Source organism: Dendropsophus ebraccatus, chromosome 6, assembly GCF_027789765.1.
Source record: "Dendropsophus ebraccatus isolate aDenEbr1 chromosome 6, aDenEbr1.pat, whole genome shotgun sequence".
NCBI lineage: Eukaryota > Metazoa > Chordata > Amphibia > Anura > Hylidae > Dendropsophus > Dendropsophus ebraccatus.
In genome coordinates, this window is record NC_091459.1 from 124,309,292 (window position 1) to 124,322,615 (window position 13,324).

At 44.6% G+C, this 13,324-nt stretch overlaps 1 protein-coding gene across 2 annotated transcripts in view; it reads left to right on the forward strand.

Moving 5' to 3' along the window:
- Window positions 1-13,324, forward strand: part of TNFRSF21 (TNF receptor superfamily member 21) — a 66,670-nt gene that overhangs the window by 23,261 nt on the left and 30,085 nt on the right. For both annotated transcript variants that reach the window (XM_069975833.1, XM_069975832.1), the window contains exons 2-3: window positions 1,040-1,652; window positions 6,622-7,059. In XM_069975833.1, coding sequence (XP_069831934.1) covers window positions 1,103-1,652; window positions 6,622-7,059 — 988 coding nt within the window. In that variant the 5' untranslated portion in view covers window positions 1,040-1,102. The remainder of the gene's footprint in view (window positions 1-1,039; window positions 1,653-6,621; window positions 7,060-13,324) is intronic.

The window sequence follows — 13,324 nt, forward strand, 5'->3', positions numbered from 1 at the left end:
TCAACAACAGGTCAAACGCAATAACGATAATAAGTAACAATTATCGTTCCGTGTAATTGGGTGAACGATTTCAGGTTGTTCGCCATAGCGGTCGTTTGAGTTTGTTGATCGTTAATAGTTGAAAAATCACTTCATGTAATAGTACCCTTTAAGTTGAACCGCTCCATTGAACCAGGGATACATAGTACCCCTGTTCTTTTGATTGGTTGGACCTCCAATGGTCAAATAAACATAACCTATTTAAAGCGTAACTGTCATTTCAGGGCCATTTTTCTGAAAACATTAAATATCAACAGTACAAGCGATTTTAAGAAACTCTGTAATAGGTTTTATGTACTAAAAGAGTTTCCTTCTGGACTGAAAAAGCAATCTCCCAGCCTCCCCCCTCACATCACAAGAAGCAGGATTTCTGTCTCTATTATGTGGCTATGGAGAGGGGAGGGGCTGTTAGGAGTGACTGAGCACGGAGGATTTCTGCACAGCACAACACCCTGCAATCTTCTCTCAGTAAGTTCATAGATAAGCACTGACTTTTCTGACACCTGAATTTAGCGTTTTAGGTGCCCAGAGAGTCTACAAACAGCTGACCTTCATGTCACCTCTTCCTGCTCCCTCATCTCCCTCAGCCCCTCCCCCCTTCATAGGTTTACAATGGAGAGAGCAGAACCTGTCTTCACTGGCTTCTCTGTAATGAAGACGTGTTTGCCTTATAATGCACAGATAAGAAGTCAGGGGGGGAGGCTGGGAGATTGCTTCTTGAGTACAGAAAAAGGCTTTTTTGGCTGATGAAACCTATTACAGAGTTTCTTAAAATCGCTTATACTACTGATTTCAGCAATAAAAAAAAACATGACAGTTACGCTTTAAACTTTAGTATGTATGGTAAGACTACCTGCTAGGGGTGCTAATGTTAACATAGCCTAAGGCATTACTAGTTGATGGACTCTCATTGATGCATTACTTATAAACTAAGAAATTGTTGGTACATTGTTGAACTGCTTCCATAATAAAAATATTTTTTTCTCCTTTCCTTTTTTAGATTCTACTTTTCCATCTTGAAACCACGGGAAGTCAGCCAGTGCAATTTTCTGATAAAAAGACAATGATTCTACCATCTGGGAAATATCTCTACACCAATCCCGTGTCGAAGATAAATGTAACATGTGACAAATGTCCAGCTGGAACATACGTTTCCAAACATTGTACCCAGTTTGCCCTTCGAGAGTGTAGCCCTTGTCCCAATGGCACCTTTACAAGACACGAGAATGGGAATGACAGGTGCCATAATTGTAGTCCACCATGTGAACCACCAATGGTCATGAAAATGCCTTGTTCTGCCTTGTCTGACCGTGAGTGCTCATGTCCATCTGCAACGTACCTCCTCAATGGCACCTGTGTTAACCACACTGTGTGCCCCATAGGATGGGGTGTAAGGAAAAAGGGAAGTGAGACTGAAAATGTCAAATGTAAGACATGTGCCCACGGTACTTATTCTGATGTGCCTTCAAGTACTTTGAGATGTAAGACCCATACCAACTGCTCAGCTCTGGGCCTGACAGTCCTGAAGCCTGGTACAACTGAACGGGACAATATATGTGGACCTCTCCCCTCATCCCCTTCCAAAGACTTCTATACTCCACCCGCTGAATATGGTAAGTTATAAGTGATTTTGCTTTAAGAGCCTTTGTATGAGATTTTTTTCTCTCCCTCATCCCATTGACCTATCCTTCTGTGTTTGATCCCCTAGATCCTAGATGCCTCATCCCGTAGACCTGTCCCTCTGGGGCTCTTCCCCCTAGACCTGTCCCTCTACAGCTCTTCCCCCTAGACCTGTCCCTCTGGGGCTCTTCCCCCTAGACCTGTCCTTCTGGGGCTCTTCTCCCTAGACCTGTTCTTCTGGGGCTCTTCTCCCTAGACCTGTCCCTCTGGGGCTCTTCCCGTAGACCTCTTCCCCTAGACCTCTTCCCCTGTAGGTCTTCCACCTAGACCTGTCCCTCCGGGGCTCTTCCCCCTAGATCTGGGGCTCTTCCCCCTAGACCTGTCCCTCTGGGGCTCTTCCCCTTAGACCTGTCCTCTGGGGCTCTTCCCCCTAGAACTGTCCCTTTGGGGTTCTTCCCCCTAGAACTGTCCCTCTGGGGCTCTTCCCCCTAGACCTGTGACAATTTGTGTTTAAAAAAAAAAAAAAAAAAAAAGTCCATGAAATTTCTGCATAACTCGAAAGCTATAAAAGGGCTGTTTTGTAACATATTCTTAATTCTTTCACCAGGAAGTTGCATCTTCCCCCAAAATTTGAGGTAGGAGGTAGAAATCTCAGGGCTCCATGTTGCTGAAATTGCTCCTGCAGAGTTCTGCTAAGATATTTTTGACATGCTGAGTCATCTGTCCCGGCAGGGCTCTTTAGAGACATTCATAAGATGTCCAAAGCATCTGCAAGATGACTGAATCCTAAAGGCCCTTTTCCACAGAACGATTATCGTCCGTATTCGGCCGATATCGGCCGCTACGGACAATAATCGTCCCGTGGAATAGAGTGCAACGATCAGCCGACATCGTTCATGTCGGCTGATCGTTGCAGTCGCTTGTTTTTCAACATGTTGAAAAACAAGTGACTGATACAGCAACAATCTGCTGCCGTCGCTCCGTTGAATAGGGCTGCCCAGACGATCAGCAAACACCCGGGCAGCCGAGAGCGCTCGTTTTCTCCTCTGAACGACCCGTGAAATAGGGCCATTACCTGTAGATCTATACTGAGACATCCGCAAGATTCTCAAAGTTAGGGCCCTATTCCACAGTAAAGATAATCGGCCGGATCGGCCCCATTTGGCCCGACTCAGCTGATTATCATTCAGTGAAATAGAGAGAACGATCAGCCGATGATCCTGTCGCCGGCTGATTGTTCATTTAGGGCCAGACCTAAAATCATCGTTCCCCCACCGCAAATTGCTACGGTTGAATAGCGGTACGCGGCGGGCGACCGACGATTTGACAAGCAGCAGCATCATACATTACCTGTCCAGGCTTCTCCGCGCTGTCTTCATCCCCGGGTCCCGCGCCCTATATCTTCAGAATGGCCATGAAGATAGTGAGGATGAAGATAGCGCGGAGAAGAAGCCTGGACAGGTAATGCATGATGCTGCAAGGACATTGGTAATGATGTCCCTGCAGCCCTCACTCAACGATCATCGGGACGTGGAATAGGCCCAGTAACCGAGCGGCGATCTAGCAGATCGCCGCTCGTTTACATCGTTCATTGGGCCCTCCTTGGCCCGAGGAATAGGACCCTTACTCCTTCATCACTATGCCTTGCAAAGTTGCTTCTGGGAAGCTCTTCTAAGACGTACATGTTATGTCCCTGACCACCTATCCAAGCTTTGTAGAGACATCCCTAATGTGTCCAAAGCTGCTCCTGCAATGTAATGTTTGATACGTTCTTGTTTTAAAGAAAATTTTGCCTACAGGCAGATGAAGAAATTGAGTTATTTGACATGAAGTTGCACCCGATAAGCCCTGATATTCCGTTCCTTTGTTACTTGTGTTATTACATGGCCAATAGCCAAAGATAATCTGCTGAAACAGAATAAATAGTTATTAGAGATCACACCCGGAAGTAGCCCAATCCTCTGCTTCCATACAAAGCCCTTTTTTTCCATTGGCCTCCATCCAATGTCAACCCATTGTCATGTATTAAGGTCAACCGAAACCACACTGAGTGGGTGCGTGCGTCTTATCTGTGATGTAGAATGGATTACTCTATGATCTGTAAAATCAACATACAAACCTCCTACATTGGATGATAAGTTTTTACGTTAGTTTTTGAGTCATTTTTAAACATCACTTAAAGGATAGTTCCAGTCAGATCTTATATCTGTAACCATGACCATCATAGAGCGTCCTCATGTCTTAATTAGCCACAAAATCTCATAAGCTTATTACCATAGGGTCTTAAGGCCACGATATATAAATTAACCTTTTGGAGTGGTGACAATGTGATTTCAGTGTTGTTAATGTAGTTATTGATCACCTGAAAGTTGTGTTTTTGTTGCACAGCCACTTCTTATTCTTTCCATTTTAAGGGTAGGGACCAGAGCTAGTTTGCTAGTAGTATGTACACCATGGCTCTCTTTCCTCTGACTTCAATGGTCAATAACAGGACAACACCTTCTGCTCTCTGCTGTGCCATGGCATAGTTTCTGGAGCAGGTGCACTGGACTGAACAGGCTGGCCCTGTGCTAGGGGATGATTTAAGCACTGTAAGCAGAAATGTAATGATCTGTATTGGGATCAGCTAGGAAGGGGGCTACATCACAAAAATACCCCTATCAAACAATGAACTTCTGATGATGATGATTAGGTGAAGAAAGGAGGGAGGGCATTACTTTCAGGAGGCAGCACTGTGTACAAAGTAAGACCAGAAGTATTTACACAAGGAACAGCAGACATTAAACTTAGAGTGATAAGTGATAAGCCCTGATTTATCTGTGAGACAGAGTAAACTCTTTGGAGGATTTAGACAGGCTCACAGAGTGCTTATATATACAGTTTAGTCACAGTCTATACATAGCACAAACTAAGCCCCACCTCCCATGCTCCATCCTGGTCTGTCTGCTGCTAGAGACAGAATTCCCCTAACATCAGGCAGTGGACATCAGCTTTCACCTAGTGGCCAAGAGATCAGATGATGTGACTATAATATGGACAGATAATAGTAACACTTTTCTACAAAACCTGTAAAACGTGTTTTTAGGTCAACGCTTCGGTTGTTTTAGTAAATATGTTAAATAGTTCTATTCTCCAATAAATAACAATTCTAGAAGACCATTTCTTAGAACTCTTGTGTCGTACCTCTGTTGTTCCTTCTGAAAATCTCTGACTAAATAAATAATTTGGGGTTACTATTCCATTTGTTAATGGAACTTGCACCATAAATTCTGATATTGTCCCAACAGTGTTGATAGTGTCAGCTTGTGTTGGCACACACCCTATAAACACTTATCATGGTTACACCCACTTGTAAAGTTGTACATTTCTAGGAAGAATAACAGAGGAACTTGTTCTGGTATGTCATAGATATACTTGAGATGGTTGCATTGGTGAAGCCTAGATCAGCACTGATTGAAGGGCTCCATCAAATTAGATAGCTTGATCATAAACTGGCACATCTGCTAGATCAGCGCTCTTTTATTGAGCAATTAGATGGGCTGACTATCAGGCAGCAAGGGCTGCACGGGCAACGTTGTAATGACTCGCCTTACCACGTTGCCTGGTGTCCTCACACCTTCTCCGGTATCCTCGGAGGCCTTCCTGGTGTCTGCATCTCTGCCTTCTCTGCACTGACAGGCCGCCGGCCAGTCACAGGTCGTGGCCTGTCTCTGCCAGTGATTGGCTGAGCAGCCGACGCCCGATGATTTTACATCAGGACCTAAAGAAACATTCAGCCGATGATCGTTCTCTCTATTACAAGGAGCGATAATCAGCCGAATCGTCCTCATTTGGCCAATTATCGCTACGTGTAATAGGGCCCTAAGAATCAGCCCCTTTGGCAATTAGCACACCTACCTAACATAAATAGGGGTGCCAAATCAGTGGTAGTTTTAGACCTCTCCAATGTGATCTGTGTTGTGTATAAAGAGATCTTAAGGCCCTGTTACATGAAACGATTATCTGCTGAATACAGTGTAATAGAACACAACGATCATCCGACATTAACAATGTTGGCTGATCGTCGTCTGTCGTCTTTCAACATGTTGAAAGACAAATGACTAAGATAGCAATGATCTACTGCTGTCGCTCTGTGGAATAGGAGCGGTGGCAGCAGACCGCTGCTATCTTCTATGGGCTGCCCAGACAATTTAGCGATCACTCAGGCAGCTCCCCCTACTCTTACGGCTTGCTGCTGGATCGTGTAATAGTGCCGCCAGCGAGCAGGGAACGAGGAGCAAGCGAGCGCTGATGACGCTTGTTTGCTCCTGTGCATCGCCGTGTGTAATAGGAGCTTTAGACTAGACTTCCCCTTTTAAATTTCTTCTCCGGTAAACTGAGGTTAAACCAACAAAACGTATACAATTTTGGGTCGGGTTTAATAGCTGAATCCGCGAGTCATTAATTCAGCTCAGGTAATTAGGAAGTTCTGTGAGCTTTTTGTGCCAGGTATGGATGGCTAATGTTTAGAATGGAAAGCTAATGGGGTAAGACTTCCAAGTTCTCCTCTACCGCCCATGCCCCTTACACAAAGGTCTACTTCTTCTGCATTTTCCTTTCTCGGTGTTCACATCTGATTTCCTAAATTTTCCGAGCAGCAGGTGTGCGGTTTAGTGATCACTTGTCTGAGCTGGTTGAAGGCGCAGGCTCCTGCCAGAATAAATACTTGATGTCATAGAGGAGCTCGACAAAAGGGGTTGTATGTGAGTACAGGTTTTCTAAAACTAAGCTCCTAGCTGGAACTCTCATGTCTTTCTATAAGGAGCCGTCACTCGGAGGTTGGTCTTTCTCCAGAACATCAAGATTTGTAGGTTGCCAGATTCCAAGTTCAGATCTTCATGTCTGCTTTTAGCATGTTTGACTTCCTGGGATAATAGTCATGATTCCCGACCTCAATGCCGTCTTCTTCTCCTTGTCTTACAGAGCCGACAGATGTTTACAATGATACTGAGAAGAATGAAACAAAATACTTGAACACGACGGAAGATCAGGGCATGGGACACCAGCTGCAGACTTCGGACAGAAGGCAACCACAGCTGACAGATGATCTCCAGCAATCCGGCGTATCCAGAGGCGGAGGTGAAGGACTTAAGAACTCTGTTTATAAGACCACTAAGAGGGGTCCTCCCCGCCAGGTCCCCCACCACTTTGACATCAACGAGCACTTACCTTGGATGATTGTACTCTTTCTTCTGCTGGTACTTGTCATCATAGTTGTTTGCAGCGTCAGGAAAAGTTCCCGCACGCTGAAAAAAGGACCAAAGCAGGATCCCAGCTCCATTGTGGAAAAAGCTGGCTTCAAGAAGTCTACGGCATTGACTCAGAACAGAGAGAAATGGATCTACTACTGCAATGGCCATGGTGAGTAGTGTTAAGATTGGGGGGGGGGATTGAGTGGCCTTGTTGGTAAAGTGTTAGTTTCGTCTTGAAATGTTCCACCACAGACTAGTAACTCGCAGAGTACGAGTCTGGAGGTCAACAGGGAGGTGTTTAGGTTCTATGATAGTCCTTTACCATGTATAGACGCTATTAGCTTTAGCTTAAAGTGTCACTGCCGTTTAAACTTTTTTTGCAGAAATCAATAGTACAGCCGATTTTAAGAAATGTTGTAATTGGGCTCTCCCCCCTATCTTCATGATTGTCTATGGAGAAGGGAGGAGTGGAGGGAGATGAGGCACCAAAATAGGACAACAAAGAGTTAATTTACAGCTACATAACCGGGCTATCTCCTCTCTGACCTCTGAATACTGGTTTTCACACAGGTCTCGCTGTGTAATCCTTTGTTCTCTGCTTGCGACTAATCTCCCTCCTCCCCTTTCCCTCTCTATAGATTACACAGGGCCCGTCTGATGTAAAAGAGTCGTGATTTCCTGATAATGAGCAGTCAATGAGAGGGGGGGGGGACTGGGAAAGTCTTTTTGAATGCAGATGATGGCATATTTGACTAATAAACCCAATTACAAAGTTTCTTAAAATCGCCTGGACTATTGATTTAAAAAAAAAAACAAACAAAAAAACAGCTGTTTCTTTCACTGAGTGTAAGACTGTAGGGACCAGCAGGATACAGTAGGGACTTAGCCTTTGACCGCTTGTAAGCAGGCATGATGTTAGAGCTTTATAGGACTATTTTCTGCTTGGCTTAGATTAAGCTTTCAGAATAGTGATATGGAGATGTTAGTGCTGTCACTGCTATTATTGAGCCCCTGAGTGCCCCTTCCATGTTGCACAACTGTTTTTCATTGGGACCAGAGCTGGGTGTTTGTAGTCCAGTAGTACACAAACAGGACTTTTATTCCATTACTTTTCTGGTCAATTTAAATCACAAACTCCTTTCTGCTATGCCTTGGCACAAGTGCTGGTGAAAGATTTGCACTAGTACTAAAGTGTTGGGTGAGAAAGGGTTACTGATGCAGTGGGTTTACAAGTGCTATGCTAGCAGAAAGAAAAGAAACGGCAGCATCACAGCAAGGAAAGAGTTAAACTGGGCACTGAACTGCGGCTGCTCAGAAGCTTGAGGGAAAGGAAGATTACACTACAGAACTCTGTACATAGTGCAGTAGGTACCCTAGTATTACATTGACAGCTCCTCAGAGCTTTATAGGTGGAGAGAGATGATAGGGATGCCTAATTTATCTTTGAGGATCAATGTGGGTCATATACAGCAGGCAGACTAGCTCAGCTTGCAGGTACACAGCCCTGACTTTTTGTCCTGCACTTAGCCCCCCTCCTATGTTTTGTCCAGAGCTAGCTGTTACTAGAGACAGATTTCCCCTGACAACAAGCAGATTGCAGGAAAGTGAGAAGTGGCCTTTTTTTTTTTTCTGGGGTAAGGAGTCATTTGTTTCAGATCACACATGTTTGAAGCATCAGTGAGCGTTTAAAGGTTTAGTAATGACGATGTATAAAGGAATTGTGGCACTCGCTGATAATAATGCAAATTCAAGTTTTTAATCCATAGTGGTCATGACAGATGTAACAAAGAATGGCAACGGACTGTTTCACGCAAGTGCATGCGCTTCCTCTCGGCCTAATCTGTCACAACCATTATGGATTAAAAACTTGAATTTGCAATACTATCGCTGAGTGCCACAATTCATTTCTACATCGTTATTATTGGATGGACTCTCTTGCCTATATGTTGAGCACCGCCGGATGGGTAGTGAGCGTCGCTACACTCCAGGTCAGCAAGTGTTCCAGCTATTTACTAAATAGTACCAGAGAAAGGAGTGGTGCCAAGGATATTCCTCTGTTGTGCTAATAGTTTAAAGGTTTAGGATGGGGCTGGTTGCCTGGTCTTGATTTTAGAAGTCAAGTAGGCCACTAAAGGACACTGTTTAGTAGCCAGATTCATGTAAACCAATACAATATTTCTAGGCACGCAGCTTAATCCTTCCAGCTCTGGTTTGGGTTGCTTGTAGACATAATCCATCTATGTTTTATGATAACATGGGCTGAGATAAAGCATGACTGCTTCCCGTTTTTCCTAAGCACGTTGACAATCCTGTCAGTTTTCCATAGAAACCAGATTGTTAAAGCATTACTGTCTTGTATGGTGTTGCTAGGCACTGCTTCCCCAGCAACCAGTCTGTTTCAGATGATTTAGGCCAGGCTTAAGGCTGAAAACACACCAAACTGAAGACCGCTAAGAGACAAGACTGTTTACTGTGATTTCCGTGATTTAATTAAAGGGGTTATTCAGGATTTTCTTTAGCGGGCCTATCCGCAGGCTAGATTGTTAATGCATTATTGCAGGGGACACAAGAACTGTCTTTGTTGCCCATAGCAACCAAGCAGATTTCAGATTTCATATCCTGGGCTTAAAAATACAAGAACTTTATCTCAATGGTTGCTATGCGCAGTCAAGACAGCTATAGCAAAAAAAGTCTTTGTTGCTCTGGGCAGCGACCATAGTCTGGTACAAGCATGAGTCCGAAAACACCTGTGTCATGCTCCACCCCCTCCTGTTCTAGGCATAACAATGTTATAAAAATCCTTGAAATATATTCCATATATATATATATATATATATATATATATATATATACCAGTTCTGATCAGTGTCAGGAATTATTATTTTTTTCCGTGTGGGGGGGGCTGTCTTTCTGTGCAGAATTCACATATCTGCAGAGAATAACACTTTATATAAACCAGCCTCTCCCATAGATAACCCAACACCCTGTGTAATGTGATTTCAGCTGTGATGTCACCTTATTATCAATATAGTAACTCGGGAGGGTTTAAATGAGTAAGGGTCCTTTTACACTGGCCAATTATTTGCAACAAGCCTCTCACCACCTTAAAGGGGCATTCCCATCACACACTGAGGTGGCATAATGCTCATGCCTACCATCAATGGAGCGACCATTGTGTTCTCAGCTAGGAAAGTGCCATGCCAATTTGTCATCCTCATAGTCTTTGACCAAACATAAATAAAACTAGTAAGCCTCTCTGCTTGTATGGGTGCCATATGTACAGAGCTGTCCTCCTAGGAGCAATGCTCTGTTTGTATCTGATGGAGCGTGCCCCAGTGTTTCTCTACATAAGGCACATGAAGATGCAGTAGGGGCTCATTCCCGAGGCCCTACAGACATATCAGGGGTTAACCAGGGCCATCGCTTGGAGACGACTCCCATCCCTGCAATCTATTTTGTGAATCCGTCCTTGCAGCAGGCGCCACTCGTAGAGCGTTACTATTTTGGAAACTTAGAATAAGTGGGCAATTTCAAAGAATATAATCCTGTCTGCGGTTACCGTGGAAACGGCAGGCAGCAGTCCATACAGCGGCACCGAATCTGCAGGGTACATCTGAAAATAAAGAGGAACACGGTGAAACGTATCAGCAGTTGTGTTGTGACCTTGTGCGGGGCCGGTGGCTGCGGCGAGCCCTGTACTGGAGATGTTACAGATGAGCGGCGGACATGGACACTGTCTGGATGTTATACTCATCCTGATCTTCCTGGTTCCTGGATAGATTGCAGTGAAGACTCACACCTACACAGGCAGGGCTGTTTCTATAGGAGGGGGGATTGTAGGTGAAAGTTTTTCAGCTCATGTGACCCTGTGCTGGGGGTCCCGAGATTAAACATTAAGCCCAGTGGACCCCCATTATCCCCTCCGGCCGCTCATTAGCCATGAAGTATGTTGTTTGTCTTCTGTCGGACGGGATTTATGATGTGTAATAGCTATAACAGAACATTCATTTGTGCCAGGCTCCCCCGGGGTGAGGGCTTTATGAGCGACCACACTGGATATTAGACGCGTTTGGTTTCGGCTGATTAGCTGGGGACGTGCCTGGCGTGGATGGAACAGGTCTGAACCGGCTGCGAGGCCCCTCAGATGTGGGTGTGCATCGCTATTTGGAGGTTGCAGATGTATGGGCCGCATGATTCAGATGGCTTTAATTCTAGAAAATTCCCAGGGAAAGTGACTTTGTAATGCTCCGTCCTGCTGTGGTTTTCTCTAAGATCAATGTTGTCCAACCTGAGAACTACAACTCTCATCAGACCCTGAAGTGAGTTTGCCACAGTTAGGCTGGGTTCACACTGCATTTTTGCAATCTGTTTTTTTCATCCGTTTTTTTCCGTTTTTCCATCGACTTCCATTGTAAAAAAAAACAGATCCAAAAACGTTGCTGACACTATTTTTTTTGTCCGTTAAAAAAAACGCAGTGTGAACCCACCCCTAGAGAGATGCAGGTTGGAGAGCAATGTCTTGTGTACGTGTCCCTACCTACTTGTCTAAAGCATCGAAGAAAATGTAAAGGAGCATAGAATAGTGGGGGTCTGACTGCTTGGACCCCCACAGATCCCAAAAACAGGTGAATGGAGAAATCCACATGGTCAGCTATCATTCTTTGCAACCATTATGGGAGTCCCACCAAGTAGAGTGCTCACCTGTCATCAGACGTCCTACAGAGTTAATGAAGGACCTGCAAATAATCTGACTGATCACGAGAACAGGGGTACTGCTTCTTCCTGTTACAATGTCATCAGACCTCTGCACGACTGCTCCATTCAGCTCTATGGGACTGACAAAGCACTGTACTCTCTGTCTCTTTGTCACTCCCATGACCTTGGAAGTGTCACTGTCTTTAAAAAAAAGAAAAACAAAAACTACTTTTGATGTGTCAGAGAGGCATGTCAAAAGTATTGATCGGCCCGGTTCTGAGTGTTCAGACCTGACTGAACGATCCAGGAGAAGACCGCAGAGAAGTCCTCTCCCGGCTCTGTGTCATGTGATAAGTCGGACTGTTAAGTTTATGAGGTCAACTCTTTTCACTGCAGCACAGTCCCCTCCACGCTCATTCTCATCATTGATCAGGGTGTAACACCCGGACTGATCAAAACTTTTGATATTTCTCTCTGACCTGTGAAAGGGCTTTTTTATGTTCCTTAAAATCGCTCCATTCCCAGGCTTATAGCCTCCCTTCCCCCTTTACCACCTATAGACCTGATGTACGAGCTGCAGACTATTGCATCATCCTGGAGAATTCACTATTCCCGCTATGTTTTCCTGATCAGACTATTACAGATAAGCGCCGTTCTGCTCGCTGCCCGCTCCTGCCAGGTTCCAGTTTGTTTTTTCCTTCAAGGCGTCTAATAAATCAAACAATTTGGCTCGAACCTTGAATGAGTTTCAGTCCAGATACTTCCAGCGGCCACAGAATCTGATAGATGAGCTTCCTGTGTACCAGGATCCTTGTAGTTTTATGTCATTTCCCAGACTCCGACCTTGTGTTTAAAAAGCAGAGAACGTTGACTGTCTCTGTTGATAGACGATAGAAAACTAGAATTGGCGAGCCAGGTTGGGGGTTTGTCGGGATGGGCTTCATCAGCTATGGAACTATAACCTCCCATGTGGACAACTCTGTGGCAAAACATCTTGATGAGCAATTGTAAATTTTGATTGGAGATCCTTGGGGCCTTCTCCGATCATTAACACCCTTTCCTTGCCACACCAGACAGTGCTACGTCCTTACGAGTGCAGCTCACCTTTAAAGAGCAGTACCATGTGAACCAAGGCTTGCATGGATATCACCCCACCCCCCACCAATCATTCATTGTTGCCCTTTGTATAAACCAGAAGATTGGAAAACTTTGTTGGGAAGGAATCGGGATGAGCCAGATCAGCCTCTTATGCAGTAAAGTTGCAGTATGGTGAATCTTAAGAAGACCTATTTTAAACTTTAATGTGGTTTCTCGGGTGAAACAAGGATAGCCACCAAATTATTAATGAAATTATGTACCGAGAGAGGAGATAACCTCTCAGCCCTTCACGTTCTTATGTTTTAAAGCAAATCTTCACATGAAAATCAAAGCGTAGATGCTCCATGACCTCCTTCTCTTTGTCTATGTGCTGTGGTTTCTGCTGATCTTATCCCTCACCTCCTCTTGTAGCTTCAGGAAGAGCTCCGCTTCAGCAGCTGTTTCATCATTTTGGCATAAGTACAGATTTTTTAGCTTATCATGCATAGAACACATTTATTTTTAACAGGATTCTGATGTTTAACAATGTCTTGTATAGGAGAGTGTAGTGGGCATGCTCTATGACCTGTACAGGGAGTAAGATAGTTGTCTTCATCAGCCAACACCCAAGATTAACGGGTTTGGCGTCATTTTTCTAATAT